The sequence below is a fragment of the Pseudorasbora parva genome, chromosome 13 (assembly GCF_024679245.1).
Source record: "Pseudorasbora parva isolate DD20220531a chromosome 13, ASM2467924v1, whole genome shotgun sequence".
NCBI lineage: Eukaryota > Metazoa > Chordata > Actinopteri > Cypriniformes > Gobionidae > Pseudorasbora > Pseudorasbora parva.
The window spans coordinates 43,755,148-43,774,757 of NC_090184.1; the positions used below are offsets into that span (position 1 = coordinate 43,755,148).

Below are 19,610 nucleotides of genomic sequence, written 5' to 3' on the forward strand. Positions count from 1 at the left end.
TTTAATTAAATGCATGTTAAACATTTAGGAATTCAGATGCAGAAAAATAACCAAACAGACAGGACACCCCGCCACCCCACCACTAAACAAACAATGAACACAAAAGATCAAATCTAAATTTCCATAGTTTGCATCAAACGTGTACAATGCTTGTGTATTTAAGATTAGAACACACACAAACTAAGTGGTTTTGTTAGCAAATACAATGTTTAATTTGAACCATCACCATAAATAATCTCATTAAAGTAGTAAAAGTCCAGCAGTGATGAGGATTTATTCATGACTGTTCCTCTCGGCTGATTTCGGACTCAGTCACATGGGGATACCGGCTCAATTCTCGTGACCTCAAAAGAGTAGATGTCAGTATCATACGCTCTTAAGTAACTCTCCAGCATAGCGCCAACCTGAGAAAGTGAGAAAAAAGCACAATAAAGCTGCGTCCCAATTCACATACAGTGGACGCAGTCAAACAGTCCGAACCGCTCCTCTCACCTGACGCAGTGCAGCCTGACGCTCTTCTTCAGTCGACGACTCCTCGGCCAAAACCTCCACCTCCAGATTAGTGAGTAATGTGAGAACATCTGCAAAAGACCAAAACGCTTATTAATGATATCGGTGTTACTGTACTTCTGTTATAACAGTGGTAGTGACTCTGTTTGAGAATTAAAAGAGGGATAGGCCTAGCCTGACAAGCCAGACCCACATCAAGATGTTTGGTCTGGAAACTCACCATTGACGGCTCAATCCGAGGGGCGAGATAAACGGTTGTCTTTTAAACTCCCTCTGCACGTGATAGGATAGCGCTACAACCAATCAGAGCAACGAAGGTGAAGCAGAGCTCCTTGATAGATTAAACATTCGCCGTATCCGGTCGGCAAAACCCCGAACACATCTTCCCTTCTTAAGAATGACTTCAGTGCCGTTCTTTGTTCTTTTCTCAGAGAAAAGCTTAACTTCAAGTCTTACAGAGTCGCGGTCAAAGCCGATTTGAAAGACTGCCGTTCGCCAGTTTCTGTTTCCTAGAAGCACGCAAACGCAACTCGGCCTTCGTCATTATGGCCCCGCCCACCGACTCTATACACGATGTGATTGGCCCGGCAAGAGTTAGGCGAATACAGCTCAGAAGGGTATTGAGAGTTGCTAGACAACACTCACGGGCAGATTAAATTTGCTGCCGCTAGGTTGCTTCTAGATTTCTAGGCTAGGATAGGCCTGTCACAATAACAAATTTTGCTGGACGATAAATTGGCCAAGAAATTATTGCGATAAACGATAATATTGTCGTTCTGAGACCATTTTCATCTAAAATAATGATAATGGCATAATAATGCCGGTACACCTTTTCAAAGATCAATCAACTTTAATTTCTAAAGACTATTTTACACTAAAAATAGAAAACCTTTTAAATAACCACAATAAATGAACAAAACAACCAAAAACAATAAAAGCATGTTCTCTCAGTCTGTTTAAAAAATGCATTTAAATAAGTACCGAAAACAATAAATAAAATGGATGAAAACTGCAACGGATGATTGTGTTTTAGGAACATATTAGGGGCGGCGCGGTCCACTAAACCCACGGTTCGGTTCGTATCACGGTTTTAGGCGCAGTTTTCCGTTCGGTACGTTTCTTCTTGGTTTTTTTTTCTTTTAATCCAGAAATGTACTTCAGCATATGATATATTATCCACAATTTAGGATACAGTATTAAAAAAAATTATATCATAGCCTAATCATGCACAAACTGAACTTCATCTCTGAGGAAAGTGATATTTTGATACAGCGAGAGAGACATTGATGACATGCTTTTCATTTATTTGGCAAAAAAGGAGAATGTGTATTGCTATCTCTACAGGAACTCATGTACCTTTTTAGCACACAAAGATTGAACTGAAGAATTAATTTCCGTTTATCAAACTCCAGTGTAGCTTTAAGCCTCGTTTATACACGACGCGTCCACTCGAGCGCGAAGTGCGCGAGACCCCATTTCGCTTGCCGTTGTGCACGTCAAATTTCATAACTATGCGTGTGGCTCCGCAACCGAAGAGCCATGAGTTCCAGATGAATCTGGTGGCTGAGAATGACTTCTCATCACGCCGCACCCGGTCTGCGCGCTGAGTATAAAAACCTCCCCAAACAAACGAGGAGCACGCAGTCAACGAGAGAGACGAGGAAAACAAGCAAATGGAAATTATCGTGGCCGGAAAAATTATTGAGCTCATTTTTTTGAGCTCAATAATTGAGATGTACCAGCAGCCATATCACCCTGTAGCCCAAGACTGGTTTCCCACTGAAGCTAAGCAGGGCTGAGCCTGGTCAGTACCTGGATGGGAGACCAACTGGGAAAACCAGGAGCTGCTGGTAGAGGTGTTAGTGAGGCCAGCAGGGGGCGCTCACCCTGTGGTCTGTGTGGGTCCTAACGCCCCAGTATAGTGATGGGGACACTACACGGACAAAGAGCACCGTCCTTCGGATGAGACGTTAAACCGAGGTCCTGACTCTCTGTGGTCATTAAAAATCCCAGGATGTCCTTCGGAAAAAGAGTAGGGGTGTAACCCCGGCATCCTGGCCAAATTTGCCCATTGGCCCCTGTCCATCATGGCCTCCTAATCATCCCCATATCCTGATTGGCTTCATCACTCGGTCTCCTCTCCACCAATCAGCTGGTGTGTGGTGAGCGTTCTGGCGCAATATGGCTGCCGTCGCATCATTCAGGTGGTGCTTGAGGAGATTCCCCCCTTCTATGTAAAGCGCTTTGAGTGCCTTGAAAAGCGCTAGATAAATCGAACGCATTATTATTATTATTATTATTTTTATTGTGCGATTAATTGATTTATCGACTATCGTGACAGGCCTAAAGAGGAATGTTTAATTGAAAATGTTTGGTCACCATTATGGTGATCAGTGTTTTCTGACCTACATGTTATTACACACAAATTAATTACCTTTGGGTGGAGCTGCAGTGGTGTTGAATGGAGGGTTTGCAGTGGTGTTGAATGGAGGGTTTGCAGTGGAGTTTACTGGAGGTCTTGCAGTGGAGTTGAATGGAGGGTTTGCAGTGGTGTTGAATGGAGGTCTTGCAGTGGAGTTTACTGGAGGTCTTGCAGTGGTGTTGAATGGAGGGTTTGCAGTGGTGTTGAATGGAGGTCTTGCAGTGGTGTTGAATGGAGGGTTTGCAGTGGTGTTGAATGGAGGTCTTGCAGTGGAGTTGAATGGAGGGTTTGCAGTGGTGTTGAATGGAGGTCTTGCAGTGGAGTTGAATGGAGGGTTAGCAGTGGTGTTGAATGGAGGGTTTGCAGTGGAGTTGAATGGAGGTCTTGCAGTGGAGTTGAATGGAGGGTTAGCAGTGGAGTTGAATGGAGGGTTTGCAGTGGTGTTGAATGGAGGGTTAGCAGTGGTGTTGAATGGAGGTCTTGTAGTGGAGTTGAATGGAGGGTTTGCAGTGGTGTTGAATGGAGGTCTTGTAGTGGAGTTGAATGGAGGGTTTGCAGTGGTGTTGAATGGAGGTCTTGTAGTGGAGTTGAATGGAGGTCTTGCAGTGGAGTTGAATGAAGGGTTTGCAGTGGTGTTGAATGGAGGTCTTGTAGTGGAGTTGAATGGAGGGTTTGCAGTGGTGTTGAATGGAGGTCTTGTAGTGGAGTTGAATGGAGGGTTTGCAGTGGTGTTGAATGGAGGTCTTGTAGTGGAGTTGAATGGAGGGTTTGCAGTGGAGTTGAATGGAGGGTTTGCGGTGGAGATAACTGGAGGGGTTGCAGTTGTGGTATTGAAAACTATAGAGAAGGTGACAGATATCATGAATGTTGTTGTATGAAAGGTTTCAGGATTTATCTCAAAAGTACAATATTGATTACAGTGACACTCAATGGAGTGCACAGAAGAAACATTGATCAATAACAGAATATTTACTAAAAACATACAATCCTCTTAATCTCTCAATATACTCAAGCTCAAAGAGGGCTGATTTAAATTAGCCCATTAAACCAAGTGTTAACATCTGTGTGTGTGTGAGTTCTTACTGCATGTGCTGTTGATGTCGGGACAGCAGTCATTGAGCTGCTTACAGGCTTCGTCACAAAAACAGCCTCTGAAACAGTTGTAGTTTACACCACTGCAGCACAGAGTCGGCTGTGAACACGTTCCTATAGAAGCAGAGCAGCCGTCAGTACACTTATATTAATCTAGCATAATAAAGACACTAGCACACAAGATTTCTAAAGTTTCTTGTATGAAAATATCCTTTGCCTTTAAAGAAAAAAATTAAATATCATGATTCTGTTCTTTGTCATTCTTTAATTTTGTAATTTGCCATTCATGTTGTTTTGTAGTTTTTGTCATGGTCTTTGTAGTTCTTTCCGTATGAAACAGTTCCAGGTGTTTCTGATCTAAGGTAGGCCTATTTAACCAGGTGCTTTGTCTTGCCCTGGATGGATTATTGTTTACATGTCTTTTATTGTTGTTGCTGATCAAGGTTTTGAGATTATACTTCATGCCATGTGTTTCTTTCTTTCTTTTTTTCTGACACAAATTGATGACACAAACTGCTGCGGGTACATTAGGCTGCTGTCCCTTTAAGACGAATGCACACGCCTAATATAAATGGCATGCATTTGTTTTCTTTCTCAATTATTTAAGACATATAACCCATTGTGTTTATGAGGATTCTTGCAGTGAGAGGTATTTTGAGTTCATTGTGCATATCCGTTTTAAGCTCAAAAGAGAATTGAATTCGCTGTGCATGTGCTGTACTAATTAGCAGCCCTAATTTAGATGTTTAAAAAGTATAAAATTCAGAATAATTATCAAGAATTATCGAGAACGCGCCCCACTGACAGACGTTGCAGAGACACAAAGACGTCATGATTGACAGCTGAGATCGACGTCTTCTCTGAGTGAAGTTGTCACTGAGGCACTAACGGACTTTTTTGGGGGATTTTTGGGAGCAGATTGGAGCTTTAGCTTTAATTTCTACATTTCCATAACTGTTTATTTTACACCAACATAATTAATTGTTCTGCATCTGTGAGAGTGTGGGCGGGCTTTTGATATCGCGACTGTACATCCTGCTCTACTTCCTGCTCTCTACTGCACAACTCCGGTCCCGAAATCTCTACTGCGCAGACTCGGTCCCAAGATGTCAGCGCCGTGAAGGCCGTCTGAAAGCTTCAACTGTGGCAAGCGGAAATGGATGATGTGTTGTGAGAGTGTCAGGGGGTAGTTGTCACAACGAGAGGTGGACATGGAGCCGCTAAAACTCCAGAGAATCACCGGTTTTAAACCAACACTGAACAGAGAGAATTTCTGCTGACAGAAAGAGAATGAGACAGAGCTCGTAATAAAACAAGAATCAACATTGTCTTGGTTTTTCAGGGATGAGAACTAAGGCGTTTGAAATGTTCCTCTTTCAGAAGCCGTTTCACTCAGACATTTGTCACAATAGGGAAGAAAAGACGAGTGCAAGTTCTGTTTTCATGCGAACTTTAACACATCTTGAGACTCCGACTTCTGATCTCTTCATCAGTACAACAACTGCAGTTGAATATTACTATAGAATATATTTATATTATAGAATAATAGAATATTATTATTGCATTTTAAAAAGCAAAACTGCATTGTGTGAACGGCCTCTAACAGGATACAGATTAATTTAAAGAAAATGAATAAATTGAAAATATACCTGTCAGTGACAAAGTGTTGTTTGGTTTGGTGGTGTGGGTGCTGTTATTAACTAAAAAAAGGAAAGAGGTGCAGATTTAATAATATTTCTCAAATCAAAATGTACAGTATATGTGCAGTACTTAATTATTCTGTAATCACAGTGAAGAGCTTAACTCTTAGAACACTCAATGCAATCTGATTACTGAACCTGCATGAGGCTGACATGCAGTCAGTGACTACATTTACATGGACAACAATACTCCGATATTAATCTGATTAAGACAATACTCTGATTAAGAGGCTACCGTGTAGACAGCGATTTCTAATTACCTTAATCTGATTAAAGTCATAATCTAACTAAACATAAATCGGATTAAGACCTGTGGAGTATGCCTATTTTAGTCGCATTATCGGAGACATGTACACACCTTAATCTAACTATTAATGTCGTGTCGGAGATTTCGCCTCCTTTTGTGACAGGACACATAACGTTACGCACAACAGGGAAGTGCAGAGGAGAGGCTTTGTGGGTTCGAGCCTCTGCCCTTTTTGAAAATTAATCAAAAGTGCCCCGCTCAACAATCATCGATAATATTGTGGCCAATAAAACAGAATTGGAATTATAATTAATATAACAACGTCTACAAAACAGTAACAAATGGCGGAAAAGTCCCGTTTATCTTTTACGGATCTGTCAGTCTGAAATGTCGTTGCCATAACGCGTTGCTATGGGCGGTGTGTGCTTGTTTAACTTGACTGTTCATTCGGAACACTGCGTCCTCTCTCTATATTTTTATTTTTGTTGTAATTATTATGCTCATTGATTATTATAAATGTAGGCTGTCAATAAGGAGGAAAGAGGGGCAGTGTCTCTTCAAAAAACCAGAGAGACAATACATAATATTACAAAAATTAATCAACGTAAATGTATATAAAACATTATAAAAACGCATGTTTTTTACACTTCTTAATGTAAAGTAACACTGTCCAACAGCGACACCCGCAGGTGAAGTTACAGCGGGTTTCCTGAGCCCATAAAATTAACAGACCTGCCAAAGTCACGCTATGATTGGATGTTGGAGAACATAGCGTGGCATGGGGACGTAATGACGTGCCATAATCGATCTATGTTCTATCACATGTAAAACGGGAACATGAACGGAGTACTCTAAAAGCAACTCATGAAAACACCTTAATCAGAATATTGTCTTATGTAGAATAAGGTCAATAATTAGATTACTGCTGTCCATGTAAACGTAGTGAGTGATTCATTTCAGTGCAGATTAATCTGATTTTCAGTGTGAATGTTTCTGAATACCTGTGAGGCAGGTGGGTTTGAAATCAGGGCAGCAGTCGCGTAATCTCAGACAAGCAACGTCACAATAACAGTTCAAGCGGTGACAAGAGTTATTCAATCCAGAGCAGCACAGATCCGGATTACCACAACTTCCATCTATGACAGAAACATCACACAAATCAACACAGTTAATGTCCTTCAACACAAAATAATATAAAGTATAAATATTAAATTAATCAAACACAAGAAATACTCACACAAGGGAGTCTGAGGTGTGGTAGTAGTTGTTGCATTTGTTGTAGTTGCATTCGGAGACACGTTAGTAGCGTTTGACGGCGTGTTAGTAATGCTGGATGGCATGTTAGTAGCGTTTGACGGCGTGTTAGTTGCGTTGGACGGCGTGTTAGTAATGCTGGATGGCATTTTAGTAGCGTTTGACGGCGTGTTAGTTGCATTGGACGGCGTGTTAGTAATGCTGGATGGCATGTTAGTAGCGTTTGACGGCGTGTTAGTTGCATTGGACGGCGTGTTAGTAATGCTGGATGGCATTTTAGTAGCGTTTGACGGTGTGTTAGTTGCATTGGACGGCGTGTTAGTAATGCTGGATGGCATGTTAGTAGCGTTTGACGGTGTGTTAGTTGCATTGGACGGCGTGTTAGTAATGCTGGATGGCATGTTAGTAGCGTTTGACGGCGTGTTAGTTGCATTGGACGGCGTGTTAGTAATGCTGGATGGCATTTTAGTAGCGTTTGACGGTGTGTTAGTTGCATTGGACGGCGTGTTAGTAATGCTGGATGGCATGTTAGTAGCGTTTGACGGTGTGTTAGTTGCATTGGACGGCGTGTTAGTAATGCTGGATGGCATTTTAGTAGCGTTTGACGGTGTGTTAGTTGCATTGGACGGCGTGTTAGTAATGCTGGATGGCATGTTAGTAGCGTTTGACGGCGTGTTAGTTGCATTGGACGGCGTGTTAGTAATGCTGGATGGCATTTTAGTTACGTTGGCTGATTTGTTAGTGCCGTTGGGGAAAGTGGTTGTTGCACTGGCCGACAAATTAGTTGCATTAGGTGATTCAGTAGTACCATTAATTGATGTGGTAGTTTGAGCTGTGGAATGAAAGAATATTTTTTGTTTATATTAACATAGTGTTCATTTCATATTTTATATGTATTTACCATACTTATAAAAGTAAATTATGCATTATTACATGCAACTTACCCTAAACCTAACCCTATGGCAAAATATACACTGTAATAGTGACACCTTAAAATGAAGTATAACCAACTTTATCAAAATCTGACACACAAACTGAGGTGAAAGTTACCTGTGGTTAAGCAGCTTATTGTGGCCAGCAGACAGCCAATGATAATCACAGCGGGAGCCATCATCAGGATCAGTGTGTGTGAGACGTCTGCCAGTGATCTTTAGACCTCTAGCTTCTCACTTTTGTTCTCTGCATTGTCCAGCCCCCTGCCAACACACACAGATAAAAGATAAATCAAAAGACCTTTTCTCAGGTTATGTGCAGGTTAAGATCTCAGTTTATCCTGAAATACTGGTTATGATGCTATTAAAATATCTGAATGTTTAAGATTTCCTGGTTTTCACAGTGTGCAGGACTTTTTTTTTCTATTGCACCGACCGTGTCAAACACTCGCAGACTCGATTAAAACTGGTTTATATGCTACTATGGAATAAAAAAATGTATCTGAACAATAAATACATTCCTTATTGCACTTAATAATTCTTATTTCAGGCTAAAGATAAAATGTATGTTTATTTTGTGTCACCATCATGTCCTGCCAAACCGTGACTTCTTGAAGCACTAAAGGTGATTTTAAGAATGTCCTGGTTTCTTTTTTCCATATAATAAAATTATTGAGCGCAAAAATGAGAGAAAAGCATTATAAAAGTAACATGATAGTAGTTTATACAACTCCTATGCCATTTTTCAAGTCATTTAATACCTTTAAATTACAAAAAATTTAATGCTTTCTGTAGCTCGCAAGAAAACTACGAAAGTAATTTGTGCTCACAGGAACATTTACTCACAAGAAGACTTTACTCACAAAGCTTAGAATAAAGCAATATAAAACTAAATAAATGCTGATATTTTCAACTTTCTAATCATAATATATTGAAAAATGTAATGTTTCATGGTTTCCAACATTGATAATAATCATAAATGTGTGTTAAGCATCAAATTCTCATATGAGAATGATTAGTGAAGGATCATGTGACACTGAAGACTGGAGTAATGATGATAAATTCAGCTTTGATCATAAGAATAAATTAGATTTTACTATATATAGACATGGAAAACATATGATTTGAATTGTAAAATTATTTCACTATTTCTACTGTATTTTTAGTATTTCTGATCAAATAAATGCAGCCTTGGTGAGCAGAAGAGACTTTTTATCGAAAACAAAATTTTCATTATGAATATGCAATTCAGCTTTCGTGCTCCAGATAAAAATTAGCGTCAAACGGGATTATCATTTAATATTACGTGAGTATGAATAAGTATGATTGATTACTCATTATAATATTTGACTATGTATGTAATCCAAATGTGTAAGAATTTATCATTTACATCTTTTAAAGGCTTCAGGCAGGCCAGCAGGAAGTTACTCGTGTTAAGTTTAGAAGAATGTTAGAAAGAATTTTGATATGTCTAAAGAGAGATAAAGCAAAGTACATATTTACAGCATGTTTGTAAGGTACATTTCTTGTTGTACACGCGCCATCAAAACCAAAACCAACATTGCAATGGCTAGTTTCACGAACAATTATCAGAGAGAATCTGGTGTTCTCTGTTTTATTTAAACTTGATGCAATGCAAAACAGGACAAATGGTCCATCTGTGTGTGTGTGCCCTTGTTTTTATTACATTGTGTGGACCAAATGTCCCCATAACGATAGTAAACCTTAGATCATCAGACAGCAGTCCTCACTTTTCAAAAGGCTTATAAATCATACAGGATGAGTTTTTTTGAGAAAGTAAAAATGAAGAATGTTTCCTGTGATGGGTAGGTTTAGTGTGTGTGTGTGATGGGTAGGTTTAGTGTGTGTGTATGTGTGTGTGTGATGGGTAGGTTTAGGGGCAGCGTAGGGGGATAGAAAATACGGTTTGTACGGTATAAAAACCATTTCGTCTATGGAGAGTCCCCACAAAGATAGAGAACCAGACGTGTGTGTGTGTGTGTGTGTGTGTGTGTGTGTGTGTTTATGATGGGTAGGATTAGGGTTTGGGGGATTGTCACATACCTGTCCTGTCTTGTGTGCACGTGTGGGTTTTTGTTATTTTGGGCATGTGCTCTGTCATTGTCTGATCCCTCCCTGTTGTTATCTGATTAGTGTTTTATTTGCCCCACCTGTGTTTCCTGATTCCTTCTTGATTTCTTCCCTTTATAAGCTCCTTGTGTTTGTGTTTGTCAGTCTTAGTTGGATTGTTGTACTGTCTATGTCTCCTGGGGCCTGTACCATGAAGCTGGTTTAGCTGGCTAGCCAGATTTGTCTAAGCATAGTTTGTGCCAATCCTGGGTTTTAGGTACCATGAAGTGGTTTGGCTTTTAGCTGTGTTCATTGCCATAGTAACTTGCGTTCCACAGCTAACCTGCTCTGGGGCAGATTATGTTCTGGATTAGAGATCGCAAACTGAAATTGGACCAATCAGCTGTGAGTAAAGAGACACACCTCTGATGCAATAAAGTCACTCCCCCTGTTTCTACTCCAAATTATAGGTCACTGCATAGCAAATGGTTTTTAAAGACTAAAGCGTCTGGCTTTTAACAATGCCTATTTACAAAAAATTATAATTTTGAATGATTTAGATATAATTTTTGTAATTATACCCTTAATCAATTACACATTTATCCTTTTAGTTAATCAATCATTAATAGGCACTTTGTTAAAATTAATACATAAAGTCATATAAATAAGCTTTAAAATCAGTAAATAAAACTTTCCTATTAAAAAAAGGAAGCTTACTGAGCTTAAATGTTCAATTTTCTCTATATCAACTAAACTAAATTCATAACTTTTACTTGCATTGACGTATACTTTTTTTTAAAAATTCTTAATATTTTTCAATAATGTAATATTCTGCAGAAGAGAGAAATTAATCTCACTGCTTGTCTCGCGAGAAGTGAATCTCAGTTCCACAGCGTGTGATTGGCTGTTCACTACTGATGTCACAGCTAAACTCCTGAACTCAGGATCAAAGCCTGAGTTGACAAAGACAGCTGATGATCAGCATCGTGGGACCAACAAAGCCTTAATATGATGGTTAGGTTTTGTCAACTCAAAACTAATCCTGTAACCCTGAGTTTGTTAAACTACCATCATGGTACAGGCCCCTGGTTTCCCCAGTGAGTCTGTTTGGTATGTTTTGAGTTTTATAGTATAGTCTGAATATGTGTTTTCCACCTTGTGGGTTTTTGAGTTTATAGTTAGTTTTCTTTTTGTTAATAAATTATCATCTCCTGCACTTGAGTCCTCGCACCTATTTTCCTGTATATGTAACATGACAGGGATTCAATGTACAGTTTATAGTATAAAAACCATTACGTTTATGGAGAGTCCCCACAAAGATAGTGAACCAGACGTGTGTGTGTGTGCCCTTGTTAATATTACATTGTGGGGACCAAATGTCCCCATAAGGATAGTAAAACCTGAGATTACCTACATTGTGGGAACCAGCCAGCGGTCCCCACTTTTCTAAAGGCTTATAAATCATACAGGATGAGTTCTTTTTGAGAAAGTAAAAATGCAGAATGTTTCCTGTGATGGGTAGGTGTAGGGGGATAGAAAATACAGTTTGTATGGTATAAAAACCATTACATCTATCTATGGAGAGACCCCACAAAGATAGTGAACCAGACGTGTGTGTGAATGAATGCATGTGAACACTGCCCTCAGCAGGTTGAGCTCAGGAACTGATGAGGATCACCAGGGTTTGGAGATGCTCACATTGTGCTGCACAGACACAGACCGTCTCTTGTAATATTCAGTCTCGTGTCACCAAACTCTGTTCCTCTGAACGGCTTGATAACACTTCTTCTTTCTGACAGCGCTCCGTCTGTGGTCAGATGCGTCTAAACATCAGACGTGAGAGAGAACAAAGTGCTTTAGTGAACTCCGAGCCGGTCGAAGGGCTTTCTGTTATTAACAGGGATAATCAGCTACCTGCTAAATCATCCACCTGCTATGCAAATACTCAAACTCACACACACACCTTCAGGCACGCTACTCACTGTCCTCACACACAAAGTTTTAGGAGATTTGCATCCAAACCTCACAGCCGAGAGCTTCCTGACGAACTGAACACCTCATGCATTATGGTAAAGTACAATTATTTATATTAATTTCAGGATTTGATGGTTATATATTTAGGAATCCAGACAAAATAGACATGTTATGGCCCCTTTGGGTTGCTGTTTTATATGACAACATTATTGTAATTATAATCTGGTGTGTTTAGTTTCATTTATTACCTGTAACTGAAGTCAGATACTGTAAATGTATCTTATATATATTAGAGAGAGGTTAGTTATTTTCTACTTTAAAAGTACTCTCTACTCTCCTCATTCACACTTCATAAAGCATTACATTGTTCTCTGCATGATGCAATTGAACCACTGATCTGATAAAAACCGGAAAATAGCAACGTTTCAGCTTCCCCTTACCTAGTCAACGCAGTTACGACACTATTATGCTTTGTGTTGTCGACAAACATTATGATTATTTATTTCTGTGATCTAATATTTATTCCCTCACCCTTAGTCAAAACATTACTGAACATGTTTGTATACCTCTCTAAAGTAAAACCACTTTATAATGTATTTCAAAGTTATGAAAAAGTGATGAGCAGTGTTTTTCTTTGATATTATTTATAATTATTATATTATACATGTAGAATGTATGCATGCTTCATCCATATGACCCAGTCTTTTCCCATCCGGGAAGTGTTTAACAAAACCAACTGGTAAAGATCGATAATTATTGTTCTTGTTAGACATTACCTGACCTGGGAATTAAAATGGATAGTCATTCAATCTCAATGACTGTGTACTTTAAGAAATAATGTAATGCTCAGAAAAATTGTGATTTCTTTATTTTTTTAGAGTTTCTTTGAAAAGTTGAAAACATCTGTACTGTAAGTACTAAAGTGTTTTTCTCATGAAACATCATTTTTTTTCTCCTGTATATCTTTCATCATCACTTTTACCTGTTATCTTTCTTCTGTACAGTCATAGTGGACCGCCCACCCTGCCCAGGAGAACAGGTGCATTCATGACAATAGGCCCTACCTGTGTAAAAACAGTCAATAGATTAAAACATCCATATATTTTACTCCCCTAACATCAAGACTTTGGGTTAAAATGAATGTATAGGGGATCATTTCAATCACTTTATTTTATTCTATCAGTTTAAATCACATTTTGCGTAGGCTAAATATTAACCCATTTATACCCAAATGTTTTTGAATGATTGTATGCATATAGTCATGTTAATAGTGTCCTATGTGAACATGTTCTGCATTTATTTTCTCCAGGTTTTTATTTTAGATAATCATACTTGAATGTGCGGTGGCAGATATGTTGTATGGACCCCTTCAATGTCAAATTTGAATAGGAGAACATTTGGTATCTTACTCAAAATAACTGCTTTCAACAGATCAAACTCAAAAAAGCTGCATCTATCTTATAATCTTTTGAATATGAGAAAACAAAAAACAAATACATTTGTCGTAAAGTAATGGAACAAAGTGCAGCCATTAGTTGCCATCTATCAAAAAGTTAAATAATAAATAAACAGAATGACAAAAAGATTACATATACATAACAAAAAACAAATAACAAAATAGTCCCATGGTTTTCAGTGGCTGACTGTAGTAGGTGATTTCATATAATAATGTAGATTATAATGTTTCCATATTTTAATGGAATCGTAAGCTAGTCATAAAATGAATTAGGGCCAATGACCGATTAGAATGAAACGCATCCAAACTGGATGAAGGGGCTTCTATCTTGGCCCTTACAAGGCATAATATCGTAAAAAATTATATTTTTCCCAATTGAATTAAGGTCTACCGTACAGTAGAGATGCCAGTTAAAGGGTTAAGTTATGTTTTAGTTGGGATATTATAAAAGCAAGAAGCTCTAAACAAGACCAAAAATAATTTCCTCATGAAATTTGTACTTTGCCAACTGGCAACTATAGTTGCTGCTTGGACTTTTGACTTAGTATCCAAAAAACTTTAGATCTCTTTAAAAATGTAAGATGTGTTTTGTTTGGATGATTCGAGAGACCTTATAGATTATGTAGATATGTCAACAACAAAAAAACTTATTAATAACATAAATTACCTTTCTTTGGGAGGGTTTGCCTCCTGGAAGCAGGGGTACAGGAAGTTGGCAGCCTCGTATGACTGGAAGGAAGTTAAAATCATTTTCATCATTTTTTTTTAAAATCTTGAAATCCTTTATTTGGTTGGTTGCTTGCATGTCATTGAGACATAATAACATCTAGAAAAACAATTACAAAGGGAAAATTACAACTATGCACTGCGGTGGCTTAAATGGGTTAGTCTATGGTTAATACATTAATGATTACAAGTACAAATCTTCTCAGTTAATAGGTAATGTCCATAAAAGAATAATACAAGAAGTTTGGCAGAATTATAACCTAAGCAAAACCACAGCGAACATTTTAGCTTCAATGTGAATAAATGTATAGGGCCTATAAACGAAAGAACTCAAATATATTAAACAAATAGGCCTAAGAATATAATAAATAATATACAGACCTTTAAAACAGCAGAAAGGCCGGTTAGTTCGCAAAGTATTTTAATTTCTTTGTGGCGGTTTTTTGACGTTTCGACACGCACGCGCGCCTTTGCGTAATTCCTCTTTCTACCGCCCCAAAGTGTTTTAAACCGTAAACAACAGACATCATGTACTTAAGTAATCAAAAGCAAAAAAAAGTTTTTGCTATGTATGTCTTATTTTCAGTTTCTGTCGAACGTGGACATTTTGAGGAAGGTGCTTTGAAGTAACGACGAGTTCCCTAGCACCGCGGCATGTAGGCTATAACTTGGTTATAACGGATAACTTTTGTTTTAAGGTTTATCGTTTTTATTTTTTACAGGCCTATTAAACAAAGCTAGGCCTATAGATTTTATTAATATTATTATTATGATTATTATTAAGTCTTAATGCGAAATTCAAACAATAAATAGCGTTTTGGCGCTAATTAAAGTCAGAGGCGCTGATAAGCGGAGTGGCAACATGCTCTCATCTACCGGCGGCGCGCGCAGTCACGTGGTACATGGAGCGCTCAATACTTCTAGCGCGGTGTCAATGCATTTGAATGGCTAAACACACAACAAACAAGGTACACAGCAGTTTCACTCTACAGATGTTTGCTGCAAGTTTTGTTAAACAGTACAGCTTAGTGTGCATTGATTATTAAGTCAGCCATATTCACTGGATCGTTTTATTATGGAGAGTGAAAGAGATGCAACATTGTTGACATTAATTTTATTCTTGTATTTAGCCCTCAGGTATTACTTACTAATTGGTCAAACTAATACCCATTGATGGCCCATTTAATACCCATTTAATACCCATACACCGTAACTATTTTTCAATCAAATAAGTGTTCTATATTTTAGCTCAATAATGTTTATTGAATATTTTGAAGAGATCTTTTGGTAGGCTACTAAATACTACTTGTGCAATAATTATAGTCAATTAATGACCACTTAAAATATATTTCTTCTAATATTTTTATTATTTATATTTCAATTTGTGTAGTAATTGAGGTTAAAATAGAGAATTCTAATTCAAAGAGGTAAATTAGAGTCATTTTGTTGCTTAAAAAATATCAATGTTAATTTGTAATGCCATTACCCAGTAGGTGCGTTATGGCTCTTTAAAGGGTCATGAAACCCTTCAGCTAAATGTTTGAGATTTTAACAGAGGTATGTGTTGAACATCATTGAACATAATGTTAGAATAAATAGCCTATATATACATATATCTAATCTCGTTCTTCAAAAACAGTCTTGCATTTGAATAAATACTTAGATCAAACACTAGATTTCTTTAAATGTGAAATTTTAAAACGTTAATATACTTTGAGTGAATAATGATACTTATATAAGCACAAGTGAATATTAATGAATGCGAGCACATATAATTTGACCGTTTCAAATAGAAACGTTTCAAATAGTGCTAAAACAAACTAATTTTCCTTATTATGTATATTCTACATATGAATTGATACTAAATTAAGTTTAAATTGGACCCCACCCCCCACCCCCGCCAAAAAAAATCTCACTGCAATCTGAACATAAAAGTTGGCAACCCTGTCTTTTCGTTAATATGTCATCGCTTCATGGCGGAAATGCACTAATTCTTGGCCAGAAATGCTGTATTGTATTGATTTGCAAAAGTATTTTGTTTATTCAAACTGTTCTTATTCCCTCTCTCAAACACATTGTAGAGAACAGCACCACATACGGCTGCCCGGAAGAGGAGTTTGTAAGTATCTGTGCAATGAGTCTAACACATACAAGGTCAAAAGGTGTGGGAACAGCAGTTATTTATCTTTCTTCCTGTTGCTTGCGTCACCAACATAGACTGTAAAAAAAAAAAAAACCACAAAGTATCACTTCCCTTATTAACATATAAATGATGGTTTCTTTTTGGGAAACGCTTTAATGACGTCATCCTGATATACATCCACAGACATTCAAAGGGTTTCCTTTTTTCAGTGACATGTAATTAAATATTTTCATTTGATTTAATCCCCCTTTTCACTTTTTATTTCCCTTTTTTCTTATTGGTGTTTTGTATTAATTGTGTGCTGCTTTTTTGAGCATTAATAAATTGTACCATTAGGCATCATTCATAATGACTATTTACCACATCTGAGCTGTTCTTGTTATAAATTATTATTTGACATGTTTTATTATTTTAGATACATCATGAACAAGATGTTTGTTTACTATAATCTGTGCTTTTACAGGAGGAGGATGGCGATACATATGAAGCCCCACCATGTGAGCGGCCCACCATTAAAGTCCAACCGCGCCAAGTAGAGGAGAACGTTTACCTGGGTACATCCATCCATCCATCCATCCATCCATCCATCCATCCATCCATCCATCCATCCAGTCTCTATCTGGCGGTCATTCTGTCATTCCCTATGTATCTGTCTGTCTGTTTGCCTGACTGTTGTTCTTTCTATCACTCAGTCTCTGTCATTCGTTCTATCGTTCGTTGGTTGAATCTTTCTATTGTTCGTTCTATCATTAGTTCTGTCATTCTACTGTTCATTCTATCATTCCATTGTTTATTTTATAATTTGTTCTATCATTCTATTGCTCATTCGCTCATTCTATCATTCATTCTGTCATTCTATTGCTCATTCTATCATTTTTTCATTCGTTTTATCATCCGTTCTATTGTTTGTTCTATCATTCTATCCTTTGTTCTGTCATTCAGTCTATTGTTCATTCTATTATTCTATTGTTAGTTCTTTAATTCATTATATCGTTCATTGTATCATTCATTCTATCATCTGTCTGCCTGTCGTTCTTTCTATCATTCATTCTGTCTGTCTGTCTATCTAAGTGACCATTCAAATGGCTTACTTTATCTTTGTATGGATTATCATGCATATTTGACTATTAAAAAGTATACAAATGTATTTTTTAGTTTTAGTTTTTTTTTTTTTATAGCTAATAATTATGCTAACATATTTATAATTAATGTGATATTTTCGATTTAGTTTCTAATGTAGCGTTTGCTCTTCTTAGGTTATCCTGACAGAACCCCAAATCCAGCGATTCCCAAAAGACAGGCAGCACCGCCACCACGACCAGCCAAGAGCCTCCCGATCGCAAAAAGCACGGTAAAACATCTTTGTGCTCAAATTATTGCAATATTCGTGTATATCCAATATCCGATTGCAATATCCATCTTTAATGCGTAAATGTAACAAAAGAGGCATGTGTAACTTTTTCAATTCTGTCATGTTTGTTTTGCTTCTAGAAGCCAGAGCCGCCTCACGATCCAGAAGAGTTTTACATCGACCCCAATGATGGCAAACGTGAGTCCCATGATGGGATTGACATTTTCTAGAAGAGTTTGTTGTTGTTGTTGGGGCTTTGGTGCGGTGTAGAGTTCAGTAGTTTACATGCGTACTTGCATTTCCCCTCTCGTTATCTAGGCTTTCTTATCTGTTCTCTCAAATAAAGGCAAAACTAGCCCATCAGCATTGTGTGTTTGTGTTCAATTTAAAGTACTCTTTTAAAAAATGTGCTTTAAGTTTGTGAAGTGTTTGTGTGAACACATCCTAGTCTTGAGCCGTTCAAAAGTCTGGGGTCTATAAGATTTTATGTTTTGTAAGTCTCACCAAGGCTGCATTTATTTGATAAAAAATACAGTAAAAACAGTATTATTGTGAAATAGTTTTACAATTTAAAATAACTGTTTTCTATGTGACTATATAGTAAAATGTAATCTATATCCTGTGATCAAAGCTGAATTTATCATCATTACTCCAGTCTTCAGTGTCCTCAGAAATCATTATAATATAATGATTTGGTGCTTAAGAAACATTTGATTATTATCAATGTTGAAAACTGTTTCTGTATACTCAATTCCAGAGCTCGAAGTGGGGCGGTACCCACCGGTACTTCTACATTTTACTCTTAAGCACTTTTTTCTGGCTTACCGTTACTTCTCACTTTTATAATGGATCAATTGTCTGTGCAATATGACTGCGACTGAAGCCCAATTGTTTAATTAAGTGCCGTGCGAAGCATCGTAGGTGCGTTCACCGTCACGCTGCAAAAGTGTTTTGCATGAGCCGTTCCTATGCGACGCTGATGAAAAAACATGCGTCCCATTTGAATTCTATTGAGAATGTAGTAAAACAATACAGAGAAAGGCGAACATGATTTAAAACGGCCACTAAAATGACTGATGAAAAGAGGGGAGACGACCACATCTAAAATGTATCACGTTCTATTGTATTCATTGTGATAAATTTTAACTAGTTGGAGAATTTCACTAAAGATGTAAATTACACCTGTGGTATGTTGTAGCTATAGTTTCTAACTGTGTTGCAATTTTTCAGAACAAAGTTTTTTTTTTACATTGGCCTGCATGGTAATGAGGAGCAGTCAATGGTCTTTGCTTTGTAAATAAACCCTTATTGTAACAAATGCTATAGTTAAACATTTACAATAACTAAATGTTAGTTTTAAGGCTGAGTACAAGTTAGAAAGAGCTATAAAATATGGACCTTCTGGAATTATTAACGAAACAATCACCCCATAGTCACGCCCGCAACAAAGCCCCGCCCCCTTTTTTGAGTACCGGCACATTATTTTTTCCACTTCAAGCACTGCTCAAAATTCATTACAAAATTGCAACACTGCTCAATTCTGATTGGCTGGAATGTGTGTGTTTCACGGTATATAATAAACTTTATATTCTCTGTCTCTAGCCCCTGAGGTGATGCGTAAAGATAAACCTGGTAAAAAAGCCCCACCTAAGAGACCCCCGATGAGACCTCCACCGACCCCTCAGCATGACGAAGGTCATTTCAACACTGTTCATCTAACTCAGATTTTCATG

The 19,610-nt window shown here is 37.7% G+C and overlaps 2 protein-coding genes and 1 pseudogene across 2 annotated transcripts in view; 2 read left to right on the plus strand and 1 right to left on the minus strand.

Annotated features, from left to right (window-relative positions):
• On the minus strand, positions 1–15,338 carry LOC137039333 (mucin-2-like). The gene is made up of 13 exons (XM_067414691.1): positions 14,765–15,338; positions 14,325–14,386; positions 13,184–13,265; positions 11,926–12,050; positions 8,276–8,421; positions 7,312–8,057; positions 7,209–7,269; positions 6,973–7,107; positions 5,674–5,724; positions 4,016–4,138; positions 2,945–3,769; positions 493–581; positions 1–404 (listed from the first exon to the last, which is right to left on the minus strand). Exons 5-13 carry the CDS (start codon positions 8,337–8,339, stop codon positions 309–311), a joined length of 2,190 nt encoding a protein of 729 aa, XP_067270792.1. The 5' UTR covers positions 8,340–8,421; positions 11,926–12,050; positions 13,184–13,265; positions 14,325–14,386; positions 14,765–15,338; the 3' UTR covers positions 1–308.
• On the plus strand, positions 2,248–2,363 carry LOC137039340 (5S ribosomal RNA; annotated as a pseudogene).
• The window catches only part of si:dkeyp-117b11.1 (B-cell linker protein), a 27,783-nt gene continuing 20,231 nt past the window's right edge, over positions 12,059–19,610 (plus strand). Inside the window, exons 1-8 of the mRNA XM_067414539.1 lie at positions 12,059–12,296; positions 13,080–13,111; positions 13,206–13,240; positions 16,465–16,502; positions 16,990–17,080; positions 17,783–17,877; positions 18,018–18,075; positions 19,480–19,572. Coding sequence (XP_067270640.1) covers positions 12,294–12,296; positions 13,080–13,111; positions 13,206–13,240; positions 16,465–16,502; positions 16,990–17,080; positions 17,783–17,877; positions 18,018–18,075; positions 19,480–19,572 — 445 coding nt within the window. The 5' untranslated portion in view covers positions 12,059–12,293. The remainder of the gene's footprint in view (positions 12,297–13,079; positions 13,112–13,205; positions 13,241–16,464; positions 16,503–16,989; positions 17,081–17,782; positions 17,878–18,017; positions 18,076–19,479; positions 19,573–19,610) is intronic.

Excerpts from the sequence above, each read along its gene's own strand:
- LOC137039333 (XM_067414691.1), bottom strand. The coding sequence starts at position 8,339 with ATGATGGCTCCCGCTGTGATTATCATTGGCTGTCTGCTGGCCACAATA. Across the intron at positions 4,139-5,673 it reads CAACACTTTGTCACTGACAG|GAACGTGTTCACAGCCGACT; the intron begins GTATATTTTCAA and ends CTGCTTCTATAG. Across the intron at positions 405-492 it reads GTCAGGCTGCACTGCGTCAG|GTTGGCGCTATGCTGGAGAG; the intron begins GTGAGAGGAGCG and ends TCACTTTCTCAG.